The 27,889-nt window shown below is 39.0% G+C and overlaps 1 protein-coding gene across 5 annotated transcripts in view; it reads left to right on the top strand.

Annotated features, from left to right (window-relative positions):
• The window catches only part of MTM1 (myotubularin 1), a 104,745-nt gene extending 90,358 nt beyond the window's left edge, over positions 1-14,387 (top strand). For 4 of the 5 annotated variants that reach the window (XM_079124308.1, XM_079124310.1, XM_079124311.1 and 1 more), the window contains 4 exons: positions 140-232; positions 831-944; positions 6,170-6,346; positions 12,658-14,387. In XM_079124308.1, the coding sequence (XP_078980434.1) occupies positions 140-232; positions 831-944; positions 6,170-6,346; positions 12,658-12,825 (552 nt within the window). In that variant the 3' untranslated portion in view covers positions 12,826-14,387. The remainder of the gene's footprint in view (positions 1-139; positions 233-830; positions 945-6,169; positions 6,347-12,657) is intronic. The other variant, XM_079124309.1, reaches the window with a different exon arrangement.
• The last annotated feature ends 13,502 nt before the right edge of the window (positions 14,388-27,889 follow it).

The following is a 27,889-nucleotide window of genomic DNA, read 5'->3' as shown; positions in this document are numbered from 1 at the left end:
ATATATACTGTTAACTATCTGATAAACTTGGCATTTAGAAGGCAGATTGCTGAGTTGTATAGTCAGAATTTGTGGCTCATATGCTTTCTCAGTTTTATACCTGTGAATTAAACAAGTCATCTTCACCAATTCATTTCAGAGAATAGGTCATGGTGATAAAAACCACGCTGATGCTGACCGATCTCCTATTTTTCTTCAGTTTATTGATTGTGTATGGCAAATGTCAAAACAGGTAAGGAGTATATGAGACTAAAATACAGTCAACTTAATGTTTAAATTAAATATGTTGTTACACAATACCTGGGATTTACCCCCAAAATATGCAAGACAGAGATAGAGATGAAACAAGATTAGCCACGTGTGAATTATTGTTGAATCCAACTGATGCATATGCAGGGGTTCACTTTTTTATTGCAACTATTATCCATATGTCTGAAATCCCCCATAATAAAGTTTTCAAGTTTAAATTTTATCTGCATTATTTCTGCTAGTGGATCAATATAACTAACAATACCAAGTTGTCTTTTTTATGCATTCTACACAGGCATTTAGATGTAGGCATGTCTGCTAACTCCTAATCCCTTAAAGGATTCAGGTATCCTTTCTGCCCAGGAAAATCCAGAAAATGAACCTCCTGACACCTTTTTGTCTTCTGCCTTTACTTGACACATATTGAAACTTCTCATTCCTGTATAAAATGCAGCCCCTGCTCTCCTTCCCAGAACCCAACAGTATAGTAGCATTTAGTCCCTCCTACATGCATCTTTTCAGTTCTATAAAATATTAGTCTCATGCATTCATGCCTTGCTTGCTTATTTGTTTTTGTCTAGTTCCCTACAGCTTTTGAATTCAATGAACAGTTTTTGATTACAATTTTGGATCATCTATACAGTTGCCGATTCGGTACTTTCCTATTCAACTGTGAATCTGCTCGAGAAAGACAGGTGAGTAAAAATGCTTATCTTTTTGTAAAGGCTTGCCAAAACGTACCTAGTCTGCCATGCATTAAGAAGAATATGATAGGGGCTGGGGTTGTAGCTCAGTGGTAGAGCTCTTGCTTTGCATGTGCGAGGCACTGGGTTTGATTCTCAGCACCACATATAAATAAATAATATAAAAGACCATCAACAACTTAAAAAAAAAAAAAAGAAGAAGAATATGATAGCTTGTGAGACACTGACTTTGCCCACAGGAGTAGGAATGACTGTAAAGGCATGCAGGTTTTCCCTCCCAAAAATCCATGAAAATGTTGGTAAAATGAATTGGAAAGGTCATAAACTTGTAAGAATAGGGAAAAGGAGAAAGGAGACACAACAATAAACTTTTAAAAGCTGGAAAGCCCATAGATAAGTGATTAATAATTTATCTTGAGAAAACCAAGATCTCAAACCAGCAGTGGAGAAACCAAGATCCAAGCCACTTTGAATTGCAGGAACCTTGGACAACTCCAGGATGAACTCTACCAGGTGGCAAAGGAAGGAAGATACCTTGAAGATCTGTTTAGAATAAGCTATCCAGATTCCCTGCATCCCTCTCTGGAACTAAGGACTCTGGCAGAGGTTTCCTGCCAAGAGAGGGTGCATAAAGAAGTGCTGCATTATGACAGCCCCACCTCTTCCCTCACTCACTCCCTGTGTTCTAGAACCAGGTCTTCATCATTCAGATGGGAGCACAAAAGCACCATCTCTGTTGGTGAGGATGTGAGACAATGCATCTCCCCTAAATTGCTAATTGGGATGGAAAATGCTGCAGCTGTTATGGGAAACTGATGGTTCGTCAAAAAGCAAAATATAGAATTATCCTATGACCCAGTAATTTCACTCGTAGGATATACTCTAAGGAACTGAAAATAAGAGTTGAAACAAAAAATACACATGTGTATATTTACAATAGAGAAAAGAATGTAACAACCCAAATGTCTTTCAAGATGAATGAAGAAAACAAAATGTGGTCTATGCACCCGATAAAATATTATTCAGCATAGAAAGGAAGGAAATATTCATATTACAATTAGGGTGAACTTTGAAATCATTGTCCTAAGGAAAACGAAGCCAGATGCAAAAGAGTACATAAAATAACCTGGAATTTCCAGAATAGGTAAACCCATAGGGACAGAAAGCACATTAGTTGCCAGAGGCTGGAGGCAGGGGAGAATGAGGAGTGCCTGTTTCATGGGCATGGGCTTTCCATCTGCGGTGATGGGGAAAATGTTTTAGAACTCAGTAGAAGTGATAGCTGTATGACATTGTGAATGAACTGAATTCCACAGTTTTAAAATGCTTTATTTTGTGGTATGTGAATTTTATCTCAGCATAAAAAAATTATCTCTGAGTCTCGGAAGGAGGACCTAAAAATACCAACAACTAGAGGATCCCTACAATAAAGCTCACAATTGACAAGCCTTATGATTTCAGAGTTCCCAAAGGATTATTTACTCCTCTAATGTGGAATCATAGCAGACAACTGAGAAGGAGAAAATAAGGAGATATTACCTGGAAAAAACATTTAGAGATCAGAAAAGAACTTTGAAATTAAAAACATGATAATAGCCAGATACGGTGAGGCATGCCTTTAATCCCAACAACTTGAGAGGCTGAGGCAGGAGGATTGCAAATTCAAGGCCAGCCTCAGCAACTTAGCAAGGCCCTGAGCAACTTAGTGAAATCCTGTCTCGAAATACAGAATAAAAAGGACTAGAGATATGGCTCAGTGGTTAAGCAGCCCTGGGTTCAATCCCTAGTTAGCCTCCCCCCCCCCCCCGACAAAAAACCCTTATGCTATCAACAAAAATGGACAACTCAGAAGAGGTAGAAAATGAAGTTGAAAAATATCTCTTAGACAACACACACACAAAAAAATAACCCAATCAATAAATGGGCTAAGGAACTGAAAAAAAAAAGAAAGAAAAATATCTCCTAGAAAATAGGGAATGTTTTCATTCCCATTATCATGGATATGTATTTTTTATGCTTTTAAGGTTTATTTGTTTATAATTTGTCATTTTGATTTTTATAACCTTTTATGGAATTTTGAAATAATGATATAATAAAAATGTTATTCAACTATGAAAAAAAAGAAAATAGGAAATAAAAACAGGGAAAAGGGAGAGAAGATAAGAAAAAAAGACTAGTCTTGAAGGTCCAATATCCAACTAATAGGAGAAATAGGGGGAAAAGAGAAAATAGGGAATCCAGAAAGAAGAAAGCTAACTAAAATAAATAAGACTATTTCTAAGAATTGAAATAGATAAGTTATTTTAAAGGCTCACCAAGTGCCAAACAGGGTGGATGAAAAGAGACCCATACTAAAGCACATCTTAGTGAAGTTTCTGAACACCAGGGACAAAGACGAGATCCCACAGTTTTTCCCTCAGGGAAAATGAATGAGTTATGAGATGAGCTTCTCTAATCCAAAATCTGAAATGCTCCAAAATCTAAACAGTTTTGGAGCACTGACATGACACAAGTTTAATTTCACACCTATTTCATGTGACTGACCATAGTCAAAGTATGGGCAAAATATTGTAAAAAAAAATCACCTTTAATCTTTGTTTATTAGGTACATAAGAAACATAAATGAATTTAATGTTTAGATTTGAATTCCATCACTAAAAGGTACCTTATTATGTATATGTAGATAGTCCAAAATCTAGAAAAAATCCTAAACCTAAAATAATTCTGGCCCTGGGCATTTTGGATAAGTAATATTCAACCTGTATTTGCAAACAGAAATCAGGAAAATTTTGGATTATTTAATAGCAGTATTGAAAATAAGACGTCAGTAGAGCATTGCATTCACAATTCTAAATGAAAATGACTTCAACCTTGCTTCCTATAGCTGCTAAACTATCAACCAAATGTGAAGGTAGAATAAAAATATTCTTAGACACACATAGCTTCATGAATGCCTTCCATGCTACACCATTTCTCTGGAATAACTGAAGTTTATACACTTCACAGTAACAGTAAACCTGAATAGAGCAAGACAGAGGGGATCTCAGTGGTGATACTTTATACATGTATATCAACACATCACATGGAACCCCACCAATATGTACAATTTTATGTGTCAGTTAAAAATGTAAAGATTCATATTTTTTAAAAAGTAATAATACAATGATTATATAATCCAGCAATCTCATTATTAAGTATATATTGAAAGGAAATGAAATCAATATATCAAAGACATCTGCATTCCCATGTTCAGGCAGCACAACTCCTAAGAGCCAAGAAATGAAAACAACCTCAGTATCCATCAATGGATAATGAAAATGTGGTATATATACACAGTGGAATACTACTCAGCCATAAAACAGAATGAAATCCTACATTTGCAATAACATGGATGATCCCGTAAGGTGAAAGAAACCAGCACAGAAAAAAATTACTGTAGGATCTTTTTTTATGTATAGAATCTAAACAAAAGTTAAACCCATAGTAACAGATAGTGGATGGATAATTACCAGAGGCTCTAGGTGGGTAGGGGTGAAGAGGAGATACTGGTCAAAAGGTATAAAACTTCAGTTAAGAGATGAGTATTACTAGAGACCTAATGTGCTGCTTGGTAACTACAGTTAATAATACCATATTATAGACTTGAAATTGGTTAATAAGGTAGATTTCAATTGCTCTCACCACAGAAAAATGGTAACTGTGTTAGGTGACCTATATGTTAATTAGCTTGAGTGTGGTGATTATTTCACAGTGTGTATATATCAAAACATTATATTGGTTGGTCAAGGTGGCACACACCTGTAGTCCCAGCACTTTGGGAGGCTCAGGCAGGAAGATCACTTGAGTCTAGGATTCAGGACCAGCCTGGGCAACATAGTGAGATCCTGTCTCAAAAATATAAATTTAAAAAATTAAAAATCAGCCAGGCGTGGTGGCACACACCTTTAATCCCAGTGGCTCAGGAGGCTGAGGCAGAAGGATTGCAAGTTCAAAGCCAGCCTCAGCAACAGCGAGGGCCTAAGCAAATTAGCGAGACCCTGTCTCTAAATAAAATATAAAAAATGGCCCAGGATGTGGCTCAGTGGTTGAGTGCCCCTGAGTTCAATCCCCAGTACTGCTAAAAAGATTAAAAATCAAATATAAATTGCATAACCTAAATAGATACAATTTATATTTGCCAATTATACCTTAATAAAGCTGAGAAAAAATAAAATTGCTTCTAGAAAAATGTGTGAGACTTGTATTTATGTCGATACCGTTTGGCTTTTTAAACTATGTGCATATATTTAAAAAAAGCAAAATGCAAATAAACCAATACAATATAGATTTTGGTACCAGAAACACACAAATGAAGTTTTAGTTTTATCAGAGGAAGGCAAAATGATGCTATCGTTATTATCATTCCCATTAATGAAACACCTATACCAAGGAATCTTAAGTCACTTGTTTTGGGGTGTTCTTTTTAGTTTTCAGGTTTAGTTTATTGCTCCTTCTTTATTTGAAGTCATTACTAAGAACTGTTTAAAACTTCATTGTTGGTAATTTGAATTCTTAAATTTTTAATTTCCCAGCTTCATTTTTTCCCAAGTTGATGATCAAATTTGGGTAAAAAGCTATAATAAAAAACAATGAAAATATGAATATTTTTATAAGATAATGGATACCAGGTTAAAAAGTGAAGACTTTGTGGTCAGTTATCCAGATGTTTTCAAATATCTGCATGTCAATATGAGGTGGATTAAGCATCTGGATGGTTGATTAAAATAAAATGACTTCCTGTCTAAATGTCTGGTGTCAAGTAGACACAGGTTAAGATTTTGTACTTCTAACAAACAAAAATTTTAAAAGTCAGTGGGATCTTAGGATTATTTTTCTTTTCTTTGAATTAAAAAGAGTGTACTACCCATCTGTTCATAAATGTTTTACCTAGCCAGAAATAGTCTTCTTAGGTCAGTGAATTGCATTTAATGGTGCAGCATCCTACACCCCTCTCTTCTGGCAGAAATAGTGGCTCTCAAGCTAGGCCATTATCTACGCAAATGTCTGCAAGTGGCTGTGAGCACTCACTGGCCCTTGACGCTTTTGGAGCTATTATGGGGATAATGTAAATATGTGATTCAAGTTGATGCTGAACTGGATTGTCACAGGCTACAAAATGGTTTATGTGATTGTGTGCATGCTTACTTAGGCTCTCTGCTTTCTCTTTCTCTCTCTAGAAAGTTACAGAAAGAACAGTTTCTTTATGGTCACTAATCAATGTCAATAAAGAAAAATTCAAAAACCCCTTCTACACAAAAGAAATAAATCGAGTTTTATATCCAGTTGCCAGCATGCGTCACTTGGAACTCTGGGTAAATTACTACATTAGATGGAACCCCAGAATCAAGCAACAAGTAAGTGAAGTAGCACTGTTCAAAGACAGCCATGGAAACTGAATGTTTACTTCTGAGCTTAGATAATGTTTTTTGTATGTTTGTTTAAGCATTATGAGGAAAAAAAGCTGAAAAATCACTTGTTTTTAAATACAACTTAATTTGTTTTTAATTACTAAACCATGAAATTTGAAATGAAATCCCTCTGCCAATGTGAATGGTGTAACTTTTCTGCCCTAATGCAAGGCAATGTAAAGCTCCAGAACATCCCTGAGTTTTCACAGCCAGCCAGGGTTTCCTTCAGTCACTTGAAGTGGTTACACAACACATATACATACACGATTAGAAACTTCTTTGAAGTGACTAGACAGGAATGATCCTGTCAAAGCGAGAAAACATTTTCTGTCCTCAGGTTGAGGTGTCTGTACTAGGTCAGCTGTCATCAGAGTGCTTTTTCCTGAGGGTCCTTACTTCTAAAATAAAGACACTGGGTCTGTCAGTGGAGAGGAAATTCAGCTGGCCATTTGTCGATCATAAAATAGAAACAAAGGTATTTGAAGGAAATGCTGTGTATTTTATTAAAGACATTTAGTTAGGCTTTCCATTCTCCTACCCCCACCCCATCCAAAATCCAAAGAAAAAAACAGTCTGTTTGTACAGGCTCAGTAGTACCTTCACTGATTTGTTCTAAGCATTATAAATACTCAGTGTTTGTGATGGCTTTTGGTAAAGGTTTTCACTTTTTCTTTGGGTTAGAATGGTCCACTACCTGTTGTCACAGTGCAGCCTGGCATGAGCACTGACCTTAATCCAGCTAGAAGTGGGGCCGGTGGCAGCAGGGTCCTATGGCTGCAGTATCTCTCAGGTTGCTCATTCCACTCAGACGATGGGTGTGCACCAGCCTGTTCTCTCTCTTCTCAGGGAGAAAACACCCTCATTTCAAGGTCTCTGCCACTGCATGAGAGCCTTTGTAGTTTGGCAATGGTTGAAATGTGTATACTTTTGGAAAGAGACAGGTTCCAGGGCTTGACAACATTGACTTGTTTAGTTTGGGATTTGAGAAGCATATTGAGGGATTTTACTAAGCAGTAGCTCTGGACTTTAGAATAGAAAGTAAAGAGTAGGTGGGGATTTTTCTAGGGTTCTAACTGCTGTTACAGAGAACGTTCCTTTCCTAATCATTTTTTTAATCAATGAGCACTGTTTGTCCTATAAAAAAGCCTTTTCTGTACTTATCATGACTTTAAAAAAAATCATTGGTAGTTAGAAAGCATTGGCAGTTTCTGTACAAAATCTGCAGTCTTCTTTGATCTATTTGTACTTGGAAAAATTCTTCAAATTCAAGAAATTTAGAGAAATTCATTTCTGACTATAAAGGTAATGATGATAATTGTGTTTTTCTGGGTGCTATTTTTTCCTCCTTCTGAAAGATCAATTTTGAAGGCACATCATTAGAACTTCTTGTAATGTATTCATTCCCTTTATTCTCATAGGATTTAGTAAAATGGAACTGGGCCAGATAGAAATGCTCATGCTCTGGTAGAGGTTTTAACTTTATATTATGATCCATTGACATTTACTCAAAAATAAAATATCCTCTCTATGTAATTTTCTAAATGTGAAGTGTCCTACATACATCTTGATGTCCTCAGGCATATAATATTATATTTCCATCGACCCAGTACTGAATATTCCTACCTGTCCATCACTGGGGTAGTACAGAGATTAGGAAGAGGTGGTCCCCACCCACAAGAAGCCCCCAGGTTAGTGGGGGTAGCCAGTAACCTAAGGTGATGGTTGTAATGCACAAGGATGAATTCAATAATAGAGGTGTGAACTAAGTACATTAGATTTTCTTAAAGATCTGCTGGTGTAGAATAGTACTGCATACAGAAGTAGATCAAAGTAAAATTACGACTTTTGAAATCATATAATGTAAACTTCTAAGAATGTACTTAAGCACTTGAAAATTAAATCTTTATGCAATTGTGTGACCCAGAGGGATGCCAACAATTACTGGACACCTGAAATAGTTACAACACAATGGTATACCATCAGTGTTGAAAAGACACAAAAGAATATACAGCGCCTCCCCATAATGAGCTGTTATCTTTGATGAAGACAGGATTAGGATGTCTCTAAAAGCAAAATTCACCAGCCCTTGCTGTGATATACAACTCAGCAGAGCTTATGGAAAGACCAGTGCTTCCATTTGATGAGCTATCATAAGCAGATTTGATACTTTTGAAGTGAGAAAATTATTCATGCCGAAAGCAAAAGTTTATGTTTGTCACATTATAAACCTGAGTAGGAACTTAGGCTCCAGTGGAGCCTCATACAGTGAGCACTTTAGGAACCACTGCATTCATGTAGCTGTTAATCTGTGCTCCATTGAACACATTCAGATTTTGTAGAGGGAACTGAAGGATGAGAACAGGAACAGTCAGATATTAATAGGCTGACCTATATAGTATTTAAGTAATTTCTGATAGAAAAGTTAAAAGGCATATGGACTTTAAAAGGAAAATGAAAAATTTTTGAAGCCTAAAATTACTTCCATAACTAGCTGATGACCTTTCTTCTTTACCACACTGAGTTGGCATACTTTGCTTCATAAGTCATTTTCCAGGTCAAAAGTTGAGGTGTAATACTTAAAGTCACTTGTCCTTAAATTGTTATGTCCTCTAAGTGGTTTTTGTTTATCGCTAGGCTAATGACTTCTACATATTTTGTACCCATTACTTGACTGAATTAGCTTTTGATTTCTAATAGTTTTTCTGCTTACTGTCTCAGGTTTATACATTCATGCCATCTAAAATGACTGTTACTTCTGATTTCTTTTTCTTATCTAATTCTTGTCACATACTGATTCTAATATTTAAACTGACTAAATTCTAAGTCTGAATTCTAATATTAATATGAAAAGAGGAGGTTTTAATAATAAAACTGAGACAATTTGGGAGCAAAATATTGAGAAAGAACTTGTCCTACTATATATCAAGAGTTAACATGGAACAGAATTGAGTCCAGAAACAGACCCATGTAGATATAGTGAGTTGGTGTAGTAAGATGGTGGCACCATAGTGCACAGGGGAAAGGATGGAGTATTTATTCAGTAAATGGTGTTGAGACTGCAAAAACTACAATCCAGAGCTCCTGAAGCCTCCCTGCAAAGATCTCCTCCTATCTTCCCCGTTTCAATTTATAGGAGCTCCATCCATCCTAGTTGTTCTAGTCGGAAACTTCAGGGTCATCCGTGGCTCCTTTTCTTTCTCACACCCCACCCAGGTCCAATCTGTCAGGAGAGCCCATTGGGCTCTGCCTTCAAAACCTTTGGAGTCCAAACACCACCCTGGTGCGGCCACACGGGGGCAGTAGCTTCCTAGCAGCTAGCTGCACTCCCTGAGGCTACCCTTGCTTCCTTTGACTCCGCCCTCATGTGGCAGCCAAAGCAGTCCTTGAAAAGCAGACATCAGACTATACCATTCTTCTATTCAAAACTGGTCAGATAGCTGCTCGCCTCACCTACTGTCAAGGCCAAAGTCTTTACAGTAACCCCCCCATTTCCCCACCCCTGACCTCTCTGATCTCTCAGTCTCCTCAACAAGATCTTTTTCTCTCACACTGTGCTTCAGCCACACTGTCCCCTGCTCTTACCCAGACACTCCAATATTTACTTGGCTATGTTCTTCATCTCTCCCGAGCCTTTCCCCAAAATCACCAGTTCTCTTCAGTGTGACTCACTCTCTACACCCAATTTAGGGTGGAACCAGTGGTCCATCCATTCCCCATGCTCTTATTCTGCTCTGCTTTTCCCTAGTATTGATTATGTACACTCTCACCCCTAGTATTGATTGCCTTCAAGCATTGTCTCTTTAATAATTCATGGGATTGTTTTGTTCCTCGTTTGTCTGTCTCCCCCTGCTGGAAGATAAATGCCACGAAAACGGTCTTAGTTCACTGATCTGAGCACCTAGAACAGCATCTGACCCTCAGTTGAACACAGAAATGTGGGCAAGGGATTTTAATGAACAGCACTTACTGGGTGTTACATGCTGCAGCAAAGCATTTTCACTCTAAGGCCACGTGTGCATTTCTGAAAAACCTCACACTTCAAAGTACCTCACTAAAAATAGCAACGATTATGGGAAGAATAGGATTAGGAGGAGGAGACCTCTGCAAACCTCTGAACCTTTGTAACCAGAGCACTAATGGAGGTAACCATCCCAATAGAAACGCGGGTGTGGTTACACTTGGACCTGACCTGAGTGGATCCACACTTTGGCGGCCAGTAGTGGGCTGAATGACGCCTCACCCCAAAATAGCTATATCCACCAGGAAAATACGAATGTGACGTTATTCGTGTTACGGTATTTATAGTTATAACTAAGTTTAGTATCTCAGAATGAGATCCATCCTTGGTTTACCATGAAGGCTAAATCCAGTGATGGTGTTCTCATAACACAAAGGGGAAGATTTGGGGCACAACCACAGAGAGGACTAGGCCATGTGAAGACAGAGGCAGAGGTGAGAGTGATGATCTCCAGAGGCCTGGAGCCATCAGAAGCTGAATTAAACAGGGAAGGATTGTCCCCAAGAGCCTCCAGAGGGAACATGGCCGTACTGACACCTGTAATTTTGGCTTCTGTCCTGCAAAGCAATGATAGAATCAATTTCTGTTGTTTTAAGGCCCTCACATTCATATTAATTTGTTGAGGCATCTACAGGAAACTAATACCACACCCTTAAGCCCAAGACCCATGCTTGCTTCTGAGTGCAGGGCCGGGGGCATGTGTGCCGCTCTTAGAGACCGCTCTCCTCAGCCTTTGTCATCGCATTGCTTTCGAAGCTTTCTCATTGGTGCTCACAGCTTTAGCACATAGTTGAATGCATTCGAATGCAGCGAAGTTCTGGAAGCCAGTACATGTGCTAAAGAAAGGCACTTGAGAGATTGTGGGGGCTTTTTTTCTTGATGTGTTCCTATGTTGCTCAAGCCTTCTAGAAAGCTTGTTTGCAATTGCTTGAAAACATTAACTTTGTGGGAAGCTCTTCTGTTGTATATCTTGACCTGGATTCTGATTGCTTAAGTGTATACTTGTGTAGAAATTCATTGTGCTCAACATTTTAAGATTTGTGCATTGTGTGTGATATATAGCTCAGAAGAAAAGTTTCAAAAATGCTCATGCTGGGGAGAATCACACTATGCTTCAGCATGACTTCCACCTTCATATGAGCATAATCCCCTATTGACTCACCAGAGAAAATATAGCAAAACAGACCGTATTTAACTCACTTCACTCTCACAACAATGCTGGAAGACCATGCTATTTTTAGTCTCCATTTTATAGATAGGTGGACAGCCACACAGGATGTTGAGGTACACAGCTGGTAAGAGGTCAACAGGATTCACAGCTTTGCTGGGAACAGCCTTGCATCAGAGCTGTAGCTCTCAGCCATGGATTAACACGGGCAATAAGCACATGGAAAGATGGTGGAGCAGAGCAAGGCAATACCATGGCATACCATGCTCTAGCCCCCATGTTGGCAAAAAAATAATTTATGCTCCCAAGTTCTGATGGGGAACCTGAGCTGTAGAACTGCCAGGTATCACTGACCAAAGGAAGAAGGAAGTGATATCCCCACCTTGAGGGCAGTGAAGTTGAGGAGACTATACTCTATTTCTCATGGATCCCACACCTATAAAGATTCCTGAGAAAAACAATTGTTTGTGTGCATCACGTGTACTACTGAGGAGCCCTGGAAATTACTGATGATCATTAGCATGGGGATATGATAGATCTACTGGTTTATTCCCTCAAAGGGACTCAGTAAAGTTTGAATTCAAAAAAACACAATGTTGGGTCAGAATGTTAATTGATAAATACACAGTAATACCAGTGATGTAACCTTTGACAAGTATACAGTAATGCCTGCTGCATCTTGTGTCAAGATGCTCACTTAGAGGAAATGTGTCACAAATCTGTACAGGAAGGCAGGCCACTTGCAAGCCTGAGAACAGTTTTCACTCAGAGCAAAAGAGGGCAGTGGGTCTGGGACAAGCAACATGGAGACCAGAACTTTGTCTAAGTTGATTTTTTTAAATGGCAATTCACCTATAAGGAGATGTGTACATTAGTTATTTTTTGGTGTTGGTGGTAAATAGCTAGGTGTTTTAGGATTCTGGGTACTTTGGGGCACGTGTGAATGATGTAGTGTTAACCCTTGACAGAAGGGTTTCTTCAGAAGGCAGTGGCTGTGGCAGATATATGGGCAGATGTGTTCTTGTGCTGCAGCCAGCCTAATGCATAACTAGTGTCTGTGGTTCTCTCCAGCAGCCAAATCCGGTGGAGCAGCGTTACATGGAGCTCTTGGCCTTGCGTGATGATTACATAAAGCGGCTTGAGGAATTGCAGCTTGCCAACTCTGCCAAGCTTTCTGATCCCCCAACATCACCTTCCAGTCCTTCACAAATGATGTCCCATGTGCAGACTCACTTCTGAGGGGGAACCCCAGCACTGCCTTTGAGCTCTAAATAAAGGAATTAGTTGACTTTCATTTGGGGCATCTGTACAAAGTAGATTAAAGTATTTGCCTCCATGTAGAAGTTAAACTAACATTATCTTAAACTCTTGAATATGTGCCTTCTAGAATACATATTACAAGAAACTACAGTGTCCACAAGGCAATCAGAAGAAAGGAGCCAAGAGGAGGTTCTGGAAAATCCTGACACCTTTAAAAAGCAGTTTTTGGAAAGATAAAATTTAAATTTGGTTTACCTTTATAGAAATACTACATATACAACATGTAATTTGTGGGCTTAATTGAGATAACATTATTTTCATCAGAGGGGGAGAATATGTTGGTGAAATGGATTTTCCTCAGGCTGCTTAGAATAGTTGCTTTGGATTATCTAAAATGAATCCAAATGTGAAAGATGGGTTTACTGCCAAAACCAAATTGAGCTCAGCTTCCTCGGCATTATTCAGAAGTAAGGTGTTTAAATAATTGCCAACTTTTATGCCATAATAAATGGTGACTTAAGGAGAAATAGCTGTGTAGATGAGTTTTTCCTTATTTTGAAATTTTGAAATATTAAAGGTTTTCCCCTAATTTTCAAGAGAAGCATATTTTTATATTTGGAAAAAAAAAAAAAAAAACTAGTGAGGCCCAGTTAAATATATTTTCCTTCACTTTGCCAGTTCTACTTTGTGAATTCTTTCGTGAGCTTGCCTAAAATTCTGAAATGGTTTTCAGGTTGTGGCAGACCCTATATATAACTCTGTTTAAGGATGCCAGGTGCATTCTGCTGCTTTAGGTGAATATTTCAGCAAACATGGCTCTAGTTGATGCAGCTGATCTGCCAAAATGTAGGTTCACTATCTTGGATGTGGATAGCTACTGCTAGAGAATCATTCTTTGAGATAAATGCCCCAGATGTACATTTGTTGAGCGTATTCTTCAAAGTATTATGTTTATGTATTTTGGTTTAAATGGTGTTGGGTTTCCCTCCCTGCAAGTGTGCATAAAAACTGGTTCTACAAATTTTTACTTGAAGTACTGGGCAGTTTGCTTTTTCAGGTTTTTTGTTTTGTTTTATTTTGTTGTATTAAGTAAAATTTTAAATGCACAGTTCTATTTGATATATGAACTAATTCATTTAGTAAGTATATTTGTAAAAGCTAAGGCTAGAGATAAAACAATGTGTTTTACAATGATTTGTAAAGGACTATTTATAGCTAATATGGTTTGTTTTCGATGATACAGAGAGATTAAATATATCTTTGTAAATTATTTTATGTCATAGCTTAATTGGTCTACCAAATAAGACATCTCAAATATAGTGGTATAATGTATGAATTTTGTAAGTATAAGCAATTTTATTAGACATTCTCTTGCTTTTTGTAAGCGCTGTAAATATTTCATAAATTAACAAAGTGTCACTTCATACAAAGAAGAAAGCTAATACTAATGGCTTACAGGATTTTGTGAAATTTCATGAAAACATTTTCATGGCAAAAATGACTAAAGACCTGCTGTAATAAATATATTAACTAAAACCTAATGCTCTATTTTCAGGAATATAACTGTGTATGTGTTTGAAATGTGCATGGTTCCCATCTTATGTTCTGATCTATTTCACACACTTTTTACTAGCAACCATTGTGTCCATTTTTGACTGGTAACTGGCCAGCTGAATTTCCTGTCCACTGACAGACCCAGTATCTTTATTTTAGAAGTAGGGACCCTCAGGAAAAAGCACTCTGGTGACAGCTGACCTAGTACAGACACCTCAACCTGAGGACAGAAAATGTTTTCTCGCTTTGACAGGATCATTCCTGTCTAGTCACTTCAAAGAAGTTTCTAATCGTGTATGTATATGTGTTGTGTAACCACTTCAAGTGACTGAAGGAAACCCTGGCTGGCTGTGAAAACTCAGGGATGTTCTGGAGCTTTACATCGCCTTGCATTAGGGCAAAAAAGTTATAGGATGGAGAAGTCCAGAGGACTATAATTTAAAATATTGTATTGTGGATTTTTACTTGAATAGTAGATTTTAGGTATTCTTATAAAAAGTAACTATGAGATGAGGGATATGTTAATTTGCTTGAATATAACATTCCCTATGTGTGTACCAAAAATATCAGATATGTCTCAAATATATAGAGCAAAATAACTTTAAAGGTTCTGTAGAGAGGAAAAATAGGAATTCAGTCACTTCTGTCATTAGGGAAATATACATTGGACCCACAATGAGATACGACCCCACATCCATATACTGCTAGCCTTTTAAAAGTCCAGCAGTCCTAAGCATTGGCAAGGTTGTAGACCATAGTAACTTCGTACAGTTCTTCAGAGAATATTTGAGATGTGGCAAAAGTGAAGTTCATACCTACCGTATGATCTAGCATTTGTACTCTTGGATAGAGAGAGCCTGGAGAAATGAGAAACTGCACCAAAAGATATGTACACAAATATTTATAGTAGCATATTTGTAATAGGTAACAACAACAAACTGGACATACCCATCTACAGTAGAACAGATAAACTGTGGCATATTCAGACAATGGAATACTGCACAACTGGGAATAAAATCTCTAAACCACAGCTACACACAACACAGATAAAAGCATTTGATTGAAAGAAATAAGAAACAAAAGAATGTATTCAGGGCTGGGGTTGTAGCTCAGTGGTAGAGTGCTTGCCTAGCATGTGTGAGGTCCTGGGTTCCATCCTCAGCACTGCATATAAATAAATAAAGATCCATTGACGACTAAAAAATATTTTTAAAAGAATATATTCAATAGTATTCCATTCCTCTAAGTTCAAACATTAATCGAATTCTCATTTATGGACGTATGCATGGCAAAACAACAATGAAGAGCAAAGAAACCATCACTGGAGAAGGGAACAGTATGAGCAGAAGCATCTGTACATTAAAGGAGCTTCAGTGTGTGTAGAGCACAAACGAAGTTGGTGCTCCTGGATTGCGATGTGCCCGGGCCTGGGGAGATGACCAAGAGGTAGGCAGGGGCTTGTCAGAGCAGCAAGCTGCAGACCCAAAGGCCAGTTTGAGGCTACTGGAGCTGACTAAGCTGGGGGACTGAATCTGGAGTAGAGACAAGTTGAGAGGCAAATTGAAAAATCAATGAGTGAGAGTTTGTCACTGGGAAGGGGAGGTGAGAAAGAAGTAGCAGAGGGAGGCAGAAGGCAGTTCATGTCAGAGTCTTGCCATGTGAGGACTTCCCTGGCCATGGGCCAAAGAGCACAGCAGCCTCTAGCTGCCAAGCAAATCCAGGAGACAGATTGTCGTCTACAGCCCCCTGAAGAAATGCAGCCCTGAATATACCTGCATTTTAGCACAGAGACCTGTGTCCCAACTCCTGACTTCGTTGTTCAAGCTGCTGAGTTTGAGCAATTTGTTAAAGCATCCATAGAAATTAATGCAATAGTTAGAGAATGTGAGCAGGCTCAGACTTTATGACCTCAATGTTCTATTTACATATCTCCTGGCACGCTCCAAAGCCAGAGGGCTACAGGAAATTTGCATAGCAGAGAGGGTAGAAGATTAAAGTGCCCAAGAAGTAGTACTCACTGGGGAGTGAGCTCTCTGGCATGTAGTCCAAATTTACTTGACCTCAGTAGTTCAAAGCCCTCTGGCACCAGACTTACGATGCCCCCGGATGCTTTCTAGAGTATCACACCTTCTCCCCAGCCCTCTAAAAATTCTCACTAGTCATTTTCTGAAAAAAATGAATAGCTCACAGAAAAACAATCCTGTACTTGGTGATATCAAGGTGGCAGTTTGAAATTGTCCGAGGTAGGTAGATTTATGCCACGGAAATCAGAAAGTGCTACAAGATGTTTTATGCTTCCCTTCAGAGAGTTGATAATTAAAACCCCCCAGAACATCACTGGCTGCAGGTTATAAAATCAATATGCATATTATATTTGAAGAATAAAACCTAGATAACCTTAAATTTGGCAATGAATTTTCAGAAGACACCAAAAACATAGTCCTTGAAAGAAAAAATTGGCAGGATAGACCATACTAAAATGAAAATTTCTCTGAAACACTTTTAAGAGAACAAGAAGATGAACCACAGACTGGGAGAAAAAATTTTGCAAGACACATGTCTGATGAAAAACTGTTATCCGAAATAAACCAAGAACTCTTAAAACTCAACAATAAGAAAGCAACCTGATTTTTAAATATGCAAAAGTTTGGAGCAGACACTAAAAATATCTATACAGATGGTAAATATGCATGTGACAACATGCTGCACTTCATATGTCATCAGGGAAATTCAAATTAAAACCTATTAAAGTGGCTCAATCCAAATCACTGGCAACACCAAATTCTGGTGAGGATGCGGAGCAAGAACTCTCATTTATTGCTGGTGGGAATGCAAAATGGTACAGCGACTTTGGAAGGCAGTTTGGCAGTTTTTTACAAAGCTAAATACAGTCTTAACATACGGTCCAGCAATCATACACCTTGGTATTTTCCCAAATGAATTTAAAACATGCCCAGGAAAAAACCTTCACACAAATGTTTATGACAGTTGGCACATGTTTGTACATAGTTGCCACCATTTGATTGCAATCAAGATGCTCTTCAGTAGGTATGAATAAACAAAACTGTGGTCCATCCTGATAATGGAATATTATTCAGCACTAAAACAAAATGAGCTGTCAAATCATGAGAGCACATGAATAAATCTCACATACATATTGCTAAGTGAAAGAAGTGAGCCTGAAAAGGATACACACTATATAATCCCAACTACATGATGTGCTGGAAAAGGCAAACTATGAAGGCAGTAAAAAGATATGAGACTGCCAAAAGTTTAGGGGAAGGTTTGCAAGATTTTGATGATAAGGAAACTATGAGGAAGGGGGATGGTGTCATGGGGTATATGAAAACTCTCTGTACTTTCTGCTGTCTTTCTGAAAAGGAATATTAATTTTCATAGAGGCACCCAGGTTAATTTTGTGCACCTAGTCCAGCACCAAGTGTTTAGAAATGACTGTTTTAGACAATACGTGTATAGTGGTCAAATGACATCCTTAGAAAGATGTCATTGAAATTTTCAGTGGTCCTGAGTCATGTTTGTTTAGAAAGCCTTGTTATATTATTGAGACTTTGAATAGAAATATGCTTGAAATGTAGAGTTTTCTTTCTTTGCATCTACACCTGTAGAAGCAGTGTGTGATAGGATCTTACACAGGAAAGTCAATCAAGTGGAGTGAGGATTGGAAACACAAAAACACCTTAATCCCCTCAGTGTGTCTTCTAATCCTGTAAGTCTGCGGAACTCTGTATCAGTTATCAATGTTTACATCTCTGCTTCAAATCCATTCTTCTTCAACTGCTCTGTGATAGTTAAGGTGGGCTTTGTGAGTATTTCTCCCTTACCACTTGGCAAATGTGAATCCTCGTCAGTAGGGGGTGCTGGAGAAACACCAGGGGTAAAAAGGGTTGTTTGCCTCTTGCACAGCAGTGCTGGACTCCTAAGCACATATTTTCTTTTGTGCAAGATTTCTACATATACTAACCATGTCTTGTATTGTCTGTGTTCTGATGGTTGGACATTTGGAGCCTTGCTGATCCTGGAGCGACTGCCCTTCTAAGGACTAGCCAATTCCTAGTGATGGTAAATAACTGAACTGCAAGGGCTTTAAAAATGTAAACCAACCAGTCCAGAGTCCACTTCTCCAACCACCTCCTTAATTGGGCCCTCACATTCTGGGCCACTATCCCTCTGCTCTAGTTGCTCTAGTCATTCAGGACCAAATGCAAGACAACCAAAGACCTGTGCCCAAAGCCAAGTGTAATTATCAAAATAGCCAATACTAAGCCTGCTTACCCTGCCTCATGTATTCCTTCCCACCAAAATCATGATAAAGGCTCTTGCCCACAGTTCCCTTGTCTATGCCTGACTAAACCAAGTATTTTCCCATGTGGTTCCCTAGTGGTGCTGCAGGTCCCCTTCTGAAGGGATCTGTGAGCATAACAAACTGTCTTCCATGGCCATGGTTTCCTGATCTGTTGACCTTACCAGACCTAAACAACCATAAAACCTAAAATATCGTAGGATGCAACTCAGTGTGTCCTGCACTAGGCTCTTGCAGAATGAGGCTTTTCTAACACTTGGCTTTTGCAGAGGATGGTTTCTCCAGCTCTCAGTTTCTATCGCAGGTAGCAGCCAGCAGTGCCTACTGGCCAGCAGCTTCCCCTGCCATCTCCTCTGACAGTCTCCAATGATGTGCCACCAGTGAGGCAGCGCTCTGTGAGTATCCTTCCCTGCCATTCCCTAGGTCAACTTTATTATGAGTTCCACGGAGAACACCTCCCTGTAGTTGGCCCCTTGCTGCACATCAGAGAGCAGATTTCCCACAGTCCCATCATACAGGTACGTCAGCATTTTCCCACCTTCCAGCAAGCCACAGAATTCCAGGCCGTGGGCTTGAGGCTGGGAGGAGAACTTTCCTTAGTCACTCTACCTAAGCCCCAGGTGCTGCTTCCTATATCTGCTATTGCTGTATTCTCTTGAGGTCTCTTTACATCTTACTATTCAAACTCATGTTATTCTAATCTTTTAATACATCTTCTGATAAACTCCCCCTGTTCACGTGATCATGTAGTTTCTATATCTTTTCTAAAAAAAAAAGCTGAATGTACTATTAATACTTATTTATGGAGCATACTATTGTAATTCAAAGCATGTATGTAATATATAATCAAATCAGATTAATTAGCATTTAAGTCTCCTAAAAAATCATTTTCTGTGTTGGTTCCTTCACTCATATGTTCATTGCAATCGTTATTCACAACAGCCAAGATATGGAATCAACCAAGATTTTCGTCAACAAATGAATAAATAAAACAATGTGGTATACCTGTAACAAAGTCAGCTCAAAATGCATAAAGATATGAGACCAGAAACTTAACAACTGTCAGAAGAAAACATAGGGGAAACACTTCAAGATATAGGTGCAGGCAATGACTTTCTGAATAGGACTCCAAAACTCAGGAAGTAATAGTAAGAATCAACAAATTGGATTGCATCAAAGTAAGAAACTTCTGCACAGCAAAAGTAACAGTGAGCAGAGTGAAGAGAGCCTGCAGAAGGGAGAAAATTTTTTGCCAGCTACTCTTCTTAACAGAGGATTAACATCCAGAATATGTAAGGAACTCAAAAAACTTAACATGAGATCAAATAAGCAAATAACCAATCTGTAAATTGGCAAATAATCTGAGCAGACACATCTCAAAAGAAGTACAATTGACCAACCATTTTGTGAAAAAATGTTCAACATCTTTAGTCAGCAGAAAAATGAAAATTATAAACTAGATTATGATTCCAGCTCACTCCAGTCAGAACAGTAATCATCATGAATACAAATAACAATGAATGCTGGTGAGGATGAGGGGGAAAGGAACACTTATACACTGTTGGTAGGAATGTAAATTAGTACTGCCACTGTGGCAATCGGTATGGAGGTTCCTCAACAAAAACAAAAACAGGAAAAACAGAATTACCATCTGATCTAGCTATATCACTCCTTGGTATTTATTCAAAAGAATTATACATGCAAGCATATCTATGTTTATCACAGCACAATTCGCAATAGCCAAGTTTTGAAACCAGTCCAGGTGCCCATCAACAGATGAATGGATAAGAAAACATGGTATACATACATGATGGGGTTTTATTCAGTCATAAAAAAAGAACAAAATTATGTCATTTGCAGGACAATAGGTGGAGCTGGAGAACATCATGCTAAGGGAAGTGAACCAGACTCAGAGAAACATTGTATGTTTCCTCTGGTATGTGAAAGCTAGTGGGGGGAAAGGACATCATGAAAGTAGAATGGATACCAATAAGGTAGAAGAACAGGGACATGGGGGAAGGGAAGGAGAGGTCTTGGGGAGTGAAATTGATAAAATTATGTTATATACATGTAACAAGATGCCACAATAAAACCCAGCATCTGTAAAATAAATAAGCACCAACAAAAATGTGGTATATATGCATAATTGGATATGATTCTGCCACAAAATGGATGGAATCATCATATCGTTTGTGGCAACATGGATGGGACTGGAGGATATTGAGATAAGCCAAGCACAGAAAGGACGCATGTTGTCACTCCTCTGTCCCATGATCCAGCCCTGACTGAGAGTCTACTAGGTCTCATAATCATTTTAATCATCTTTTCTTTGTGGAGTGTTTGAGAGGAGGAAGTTGTGGTTTGCAGCAGAAACCAATTTTCTGTTATAGTACCAGAATGTAGTACAAAGCACAAAAGAATCGTAGAAAGCTGTGGAACTTGATGTGCTTCTATCTCCTGAATTAAAAACAATCCAAAACTGAGTATAAATTATCATAAGAAGATTTGCATCTTTGCCACACATGATTAACTGAAAGCTGAATAATGGCACGCTATTTGTAGAGTCTATGTATTAGATCCGTATCCTGTATCTTAGAATGGAGTTTTCCTGATTTGGGGGAAAAAAACCAAAAACAAAAAAACAAAACAAAACAAAACAAAAAAAAAACAGAGACTATGTACCTTTGACTTTTACTTCTTTATATATGATCTCCAAAATAATTAAAGAAAAACAATTTCAGGCAACTTACAAAATACAAATGAGATAGCAAAAAACGAGTTAATCAGGAAAATGAAAGTAGGAAAATAGATGAGGTAATCAGCTAGAATTCAGGCTTCAAGATTCTGCAGCCTCCCCAGTAGTGTGCCATGTATTTGTCTCTGAAGCTTTCAGCAAAGCACGGATGATATTGGTTACATAATTCAGTGTTCCCCATGATACAAATTAAATCAGTGGTTATGAGAAAAACATCGATTCCTGATACTGAAACCAGAGTGGCTTTCTCTCATTCGTAAGGATCTTGGTGAGTCTCAGACCGCTGGATTTCCTGAAGTTCCATTTCTGTCCAGTTGAAAACAAGTAATCTGTGTATATCCATTGAATCTAATAAAATGTGTGTCATATACTAATTATTCAATAACATTTAAGTGAATGAATGCATAATTTTCTACCTTTTTCTATTAGATTAAAAATGCTACAGTACTGAAGTTCTCATAAAATAATACTATGTTAATGGCAAGAAATTCAGGGAGTGGGAATGTAACTGAGTGGTAGTGCCCTTGCCTAAAGCCCTGGGTTTGATCCCCAGAATCAGAAAGAGAAAGACAGAGAGAAAAGAAGGAGAGGGTGGAAGGAAGGAAATGAAAGAGATGAGATCCTGAAATTTGAATTCATTTTTGCAGTTTTATTTCCTTGAGTTAGGACTTCCTTAGGACTTCATATTTTTATATTGATATTAGTATTTTCTAGCACTGTATTCAAAATGAAGCCCCTTAGTGTATAGTAGGAAGAGCAAGGAACACAGAGTTGAGACCTTGGTTGTAGCCTTAGTGCATGGCTGTAGGTATTTCTTCAATATATACCTTTCCTCCCTGAGGTGCAGTTAAGCATTTGAGTCAGATGGTTTTCCAATTCAGTCAGATGGAATTCCAATTGGAATTCATTCCAATTCCAAAAGCACTAACTACTAATGTCTGTATTTCATCAGGTTTCCTAGATATAAAGACCCAACCAGGGACTAAGGACATGTTATGTATTGAAGGGCTCTCAGGAGAGAAGGAATGAGGCAACAGAAGAACAGAGGAAGGAACTGGCCTAGGACATGGTGGCAGCAGGAATCCTACTTCTACCTGCTCCTATGAGGAGCTATGGATGGGAATCCACCAAATGATTGGTTTTGTTTTGAGTAGAATTTTGTTCTTCCTTGTTAGTCACTGGTTACAAGCTGCCCAGGGTGGAAGTGAGTGGTGAGTGTGTGTAACCCTCTAGAAAAATAGCTCCCATTTCACAGAGGGTATTCCTCTAAAGAAGGATTAACAGTCAATATTCACAGCAGCTGGAGGATGGGGAAGAGCTGATAAAATGAATCTTCTCAGGGACCCAGCATTGCCCACATCCACTTTGGCAAAAGAGGAAACTGAGGCACAGAGAAATCACTTTCCCAAAGTACCCTGGGACTGGAGCGTGGAGCCTAATGGAAGTTCTAGAGGAACTATTGCAGCTTAGATTTGGTGCTCCTTGGCGATCTGAAGATGGTATTTGCTCTTCCCTCGTCTTCCACAGCAATCTCATCTCCTAGACCTCCTTGTGTTTCTGAATGTTCTCACTCCTTTGCAGATCACTGTACCTCAGCCTCTTGCTTAAATATGGCTGCTTATGGGAGTTTATCTTTGGGGAACTTAGCGACGTGTTTACTGAGACAAAATGTGTGTCTCCAGACCCCACTTGGCAGGTTGAGGCAAGGAGATCATTTGAAGATTTGGGAATCTGGGGTCCCTGCACAGCAATTTCTGTGTGCAAAACAGCTTGATGCTGCCTTTGAAGAACACCTGACAGAAGACTGAGGATATGGTTATTTCAAAGTCAAAAAAGATAGTGGAGACGATGGTGAATAATGGCAATAGCCTCCCAACCCAGTTTTCAAACTTGAAAGTAATTGAACCTGTAGCCAAGAACCTTCCAGAGAACTTCTGAAGGCAAACTTAAGTCATCTATGTTGTTTTCTATGGAGCTGATGGAGGCACCCTTTTAATAATTCCACTTAATCAGGTGTACTTATTTGAAGTATCATTGAGAATTTCAATTCACCAAAGGACCCTTGGATTCTGTGATGGTAGTTAATTTTATATGTCGATTTGACTAGGCCATTAGTGCCCAGTTGTTTGGTCAAACACCATTCTAGATATTGTTTTGAAGGTATTTTAGATGAGTGTCTTAGTTCACTTGTGCCATTATAACAAAATGCCACAAATTGGGTAATTATAAAAATTAACAGAAATATATTGGACCATCATTCTAGACACCAAGAAATTCAAGACAGACAGGCCTACATTTGGCAAAAGCTTGTGTCATAACATGTCAGAAGGTAGAGGAACAAGAGAGAGAGCAAGAGAAAGATAAAAGAGGGCTAAACTCTTTTATTTATAAATTTCCCTCATATTAATGACATTAATTCATTCATGAGGGTGGAGGCCTCATAACCTAAATGTCCCCAGTTAGGCCATACCTCCCAACACTGTTACACTGCAAATTAAGGTTCCCAAACCATACTTTTGGGGGGAAGGATTGAAACCCTTGCAATGAGATTAGTTATCATTTAAATCAGTAGACTTTGTGTAAAGCAGATTATTCTCCATAATGTGAATGGGGCTCATCCAATTGGAGGAAGTCATTAAGAGGAATCGATGGGCTGGGGATGTAGTTCAGTGATAGAGCACTTCTCTAGCATGCCAGAGGCCCTGAGTTCAATCTCCAGCACCTCAAAACAACACAAAACAGAAAACGAGAAAAGACTAAGGTCCCCCAAAGAAAAAGTAATTCTCCAAACTGTGTTGAGACTCAAGACTGCAAGATCAACTCCTGCAGATTCCAGACTTGTCAGCCACCACGATCAAATGAGCCAGTTCCTTAAAAATCTCTTGATCTCAATCTCTCTCTCTCTCTCTCTCTCTCTCTCTCTCTCTCTCTCTCTTTTTCTCTCTCTCAGCAGAGAGACTGGGCCCACACCTGTTGGGGCCTTGATCTTAGACTTCCCAGCCTCCAGAACTGTGAGAAATAAAGTTCTATTATTTATAAATTACCCTTTCTGTGATATTTTATTATAGCAGCACAAACAGACTAAGACAAGGACCATTCTACTAACATCCTCATAAATTTCTAGATCTATTATGGCAATTTCTTGGCATTCAAGAGTTGAGCTCTAACAAAATAAATATATTGTGACAATTTTATGGCAAAAAGAAGTGAAGTGTGGCCTTCTCTATTGCACACAATGGTACTATATGGACTGAGACTTGGGATGGTTTAAACTCAACATGTTCATAATTAATTCACCATTTACTCACTTCTTTCACTTGCTTATCATCCTGAATTCCTTATCTAAGGGACTGATATCTCCTTTTACCCTGTTATCTAAGTCTGAAACCTCAGTGAAAACTGTAACCCATCTTGCCATCTCTCTTCCTTCCCTATTCATTCCCAACAGCTCATCAGTTACTAAGAACTGCCCAAAGCCTGGCCCCCTCACACATTATAAATCTTGGTAAGCAGTACCTTCCCACCACTACATTTCCCCCTTTCAATTCCTCTTCCATCATGCAACCCCAGTTATCTTTCCAAAGTGTATATATGATCAACTCATCCCTCTCCGAGCTCTTCTGCAGCCCCTTGTCACCTCTAACACTATTTCCCAAAGTGTGATTCTCAGGTCATCCATATCAAAATCACTTGAGTTTCTTTATAAAAATGTGAATTCTCAGCACCTGCCTCACCAAGCTATTAAATCCTCAGATTGTCTGCAGTGAAACTCATCAATCTGCATACTAATGGATACCCAAAATCATTTTTCTGCATGTACTTTGGACAACTACTGCATTCTACAGTATACTGCATAAACATTTCATAAACTTGCAATATGTAACATAAACATTTTCCACTTCCCCAGCAGGAACTTCAGAATGAAGATGGGAGCACACAGGAGACCTTGCCTATGGCCCGGTGAGCACCAGTGTAAGAATTTACTTCTCACCTTGCCCCTCACCATGCAACTCCAGTTCCAGGGGGACATCTGGGAGCCATGTGCCAGTTCCCTTACAGTGATTCCTGGGAATGCAGGGTAATCAATCCAACAACTATGGGTAAGTTCTCACGTGAACCTTGAAGGGCAAAAGGGAGAGGCGGGGTCCATGTGTGTTGGGAGACAACTCTCCATAAATATCTCAGACTTCTGCATGGTCAGCTCTGAATGAATGTATTAAGCAGTCAAGTTAAGAAAGCCAAATTAACCAGACAGGGTGGGGCATGCCTGTAATCACAGCAACTGGGGAGGCTGAGGCAAGAGTATTATAAGTTCAAACCCAGCCTCAGCAACTTAGCGAGACCCTAAGCAATTCAGAAAGACCCTGTCTCTAATAAAATATAAAAATGGGCTGGGGATGTGGCTTGGTGGTTAAGCACCCCTGAGTTCAATCCCTGGTACAAAACAAACAAACAAACAAAAGCCCAGTTAAGAAAATTGAGGAAACATTCAAAAATAGTAGACCTTAGAGCTATCATCCTCCCTGAAGTCAGTGCAGGGCAGTAAAGGTAAAGATCTTTCCTTCTCCCCTTCAGAGATTTGCTTATAGCCCAAGTTGATGAGTATTTGTTCTCTCTGGAAAGGAGAATGCACAGTTTACTAGAAACCCAATACAAGATCAGAGTTCGCTAAATCTGTGGTTCCTCTCCTGTGATGCAGGTAGATACCATCGGTTCCAGTGTTGGACAAAAGAGGTTATGTGCCCAGCCTATTCAGGAGGATAGAAAATAGATAACACCTCTTGTGGGAGTGGCAAAGTTGCATTACAAAAGAGCATGTTTTACCCATGGAGACTGGGGCCAGGAGTGTAGATTCAAGATACTTCTCTGGCTGCATCTTTTGCTGTGAATAATAAACCATCTTTCTTTCTGACCCTGAGAACTCATGTTTTCTGTTAGAGCATGGGGGCCAACTATAATTTTAGCCTGCTAGTGGGATAAATCTCAGACCCATAAGAGTTTCTGACCTAATAATGCAGAGCACACTTCTTAGAGAGTGGCTGTGATTTGTGCCTGGATTCCTAGCTGAGTGGGGATTAGAACTAAGGAAGTGGAAGTTTACTTCTCTAGGTTGGATGTCGCTGCACAAAACACCCCCCAAACCTATTTATTGGCCTAAAAAAACAGCTTACTATATATCAAAAATCTTTGGACCAACTGAATGATTGTCCAGCTTCACATGGTGTTGGATAAGCCACTGGGATGACTGGAAGACCTGAAATGGCTTCAGTCACATGACTGACAGTGTTGGCTGCTAGATGTGCTGGTTGGGTGATGTTGGATGGGAGCTTTAGTTCTCTTTCAGATGGGACTCTGTGTGGATGCTTGAGCTACCTTATAACACAGCAGTTGAGTCCAAAGAAGGATTATTTCCAGAAACCAAAGTGGAAATTTCAGATGCCTTATGGCCTAGTCTTGTAAACTGTGCACCATCACCTCTACCCCCATTCTTTCCATATTGAAGGGGAGGGGAAATAGACTCCATCTATTGATGTATGAGAGGCACGGTCACCTTGCAAAAGAGCATGTGGGATGGGAAGTATTATTGCAGCTGGCTTTGAAAACACAATATACTGTAGTAGTATTTCTCCAAGTGCAGTGAGCCCTGCATCAGAATCCCTGTAACACCTACTGGAAATGCAGATTGGAGGCAATAACATTTCACAATAACATTTGAGAAGCCCTCTGCTGAGCTACCGAACAATGCCCAGACTTCTTAGCTCAGAATTCCAAATCCTCCATGGCTTGGCCCTGCTGACTTCTCATTGACCACCTCACTCGTCTGAATTTATGTTCCAGCAACACTTAGTTCTTGAAGTTCCCTTTCGCACAGGCAATTAACCTACTCCATACCTGTGTCCTTAACTGTTCCTTCTACCTGGAATGACTTGACATCACTGTGCCAAGGACATACTACTCATCTTTTAGGATTCAGCATTATGTCACCTTCTCTAGAAAGTCTTCCTAATTTCCTCTTCTCCCATGGTTTGGGGTAGGTGTTCCCATAGTACTTGTGATTGCCTCCAGCAGAGCACTTACCAACTTGTAATACCAATGTTTCTTTGTCTCCTTCACTTAACTGTGAACGTCATATCCAGGGATATATCAGATTAATCTTTGTCACCTAAACCTATGTATGCTTAACTAATTTGAAAGACTAATAGTGTCACAGCAAATTCCTCTTTGGCCTAATCCTCTTTGCAGTATTTTAAGTAGTCTTTAAATTGCATTGAATTATTTTCTTTTGGACAAATCTCAGAGCAGGTAGGATATTCACAACTATTTGTAAAAAAAAAAAAATGTTTAGAAAGTGGGTGTCTTAGTCTGCTCAGGTTGCCATCACAAAATACCACAGACTGGGGGCTTAAATTATA

This window comes from Sciurus vulgaris (genome assembly GCF_902686455.1).
Source record: "Sciurus vulgaris genome assembly, chromosome: X".
Lineage (NCBI taxonomy): Eukaryota > Metazoa > Chordata > Mammalia > Rodentia > Sciuridae > Sciurus > Sciurus vulgaris.
This window is presented reverse-complemented; position numbering and strand designations above follow the sequence as displayed.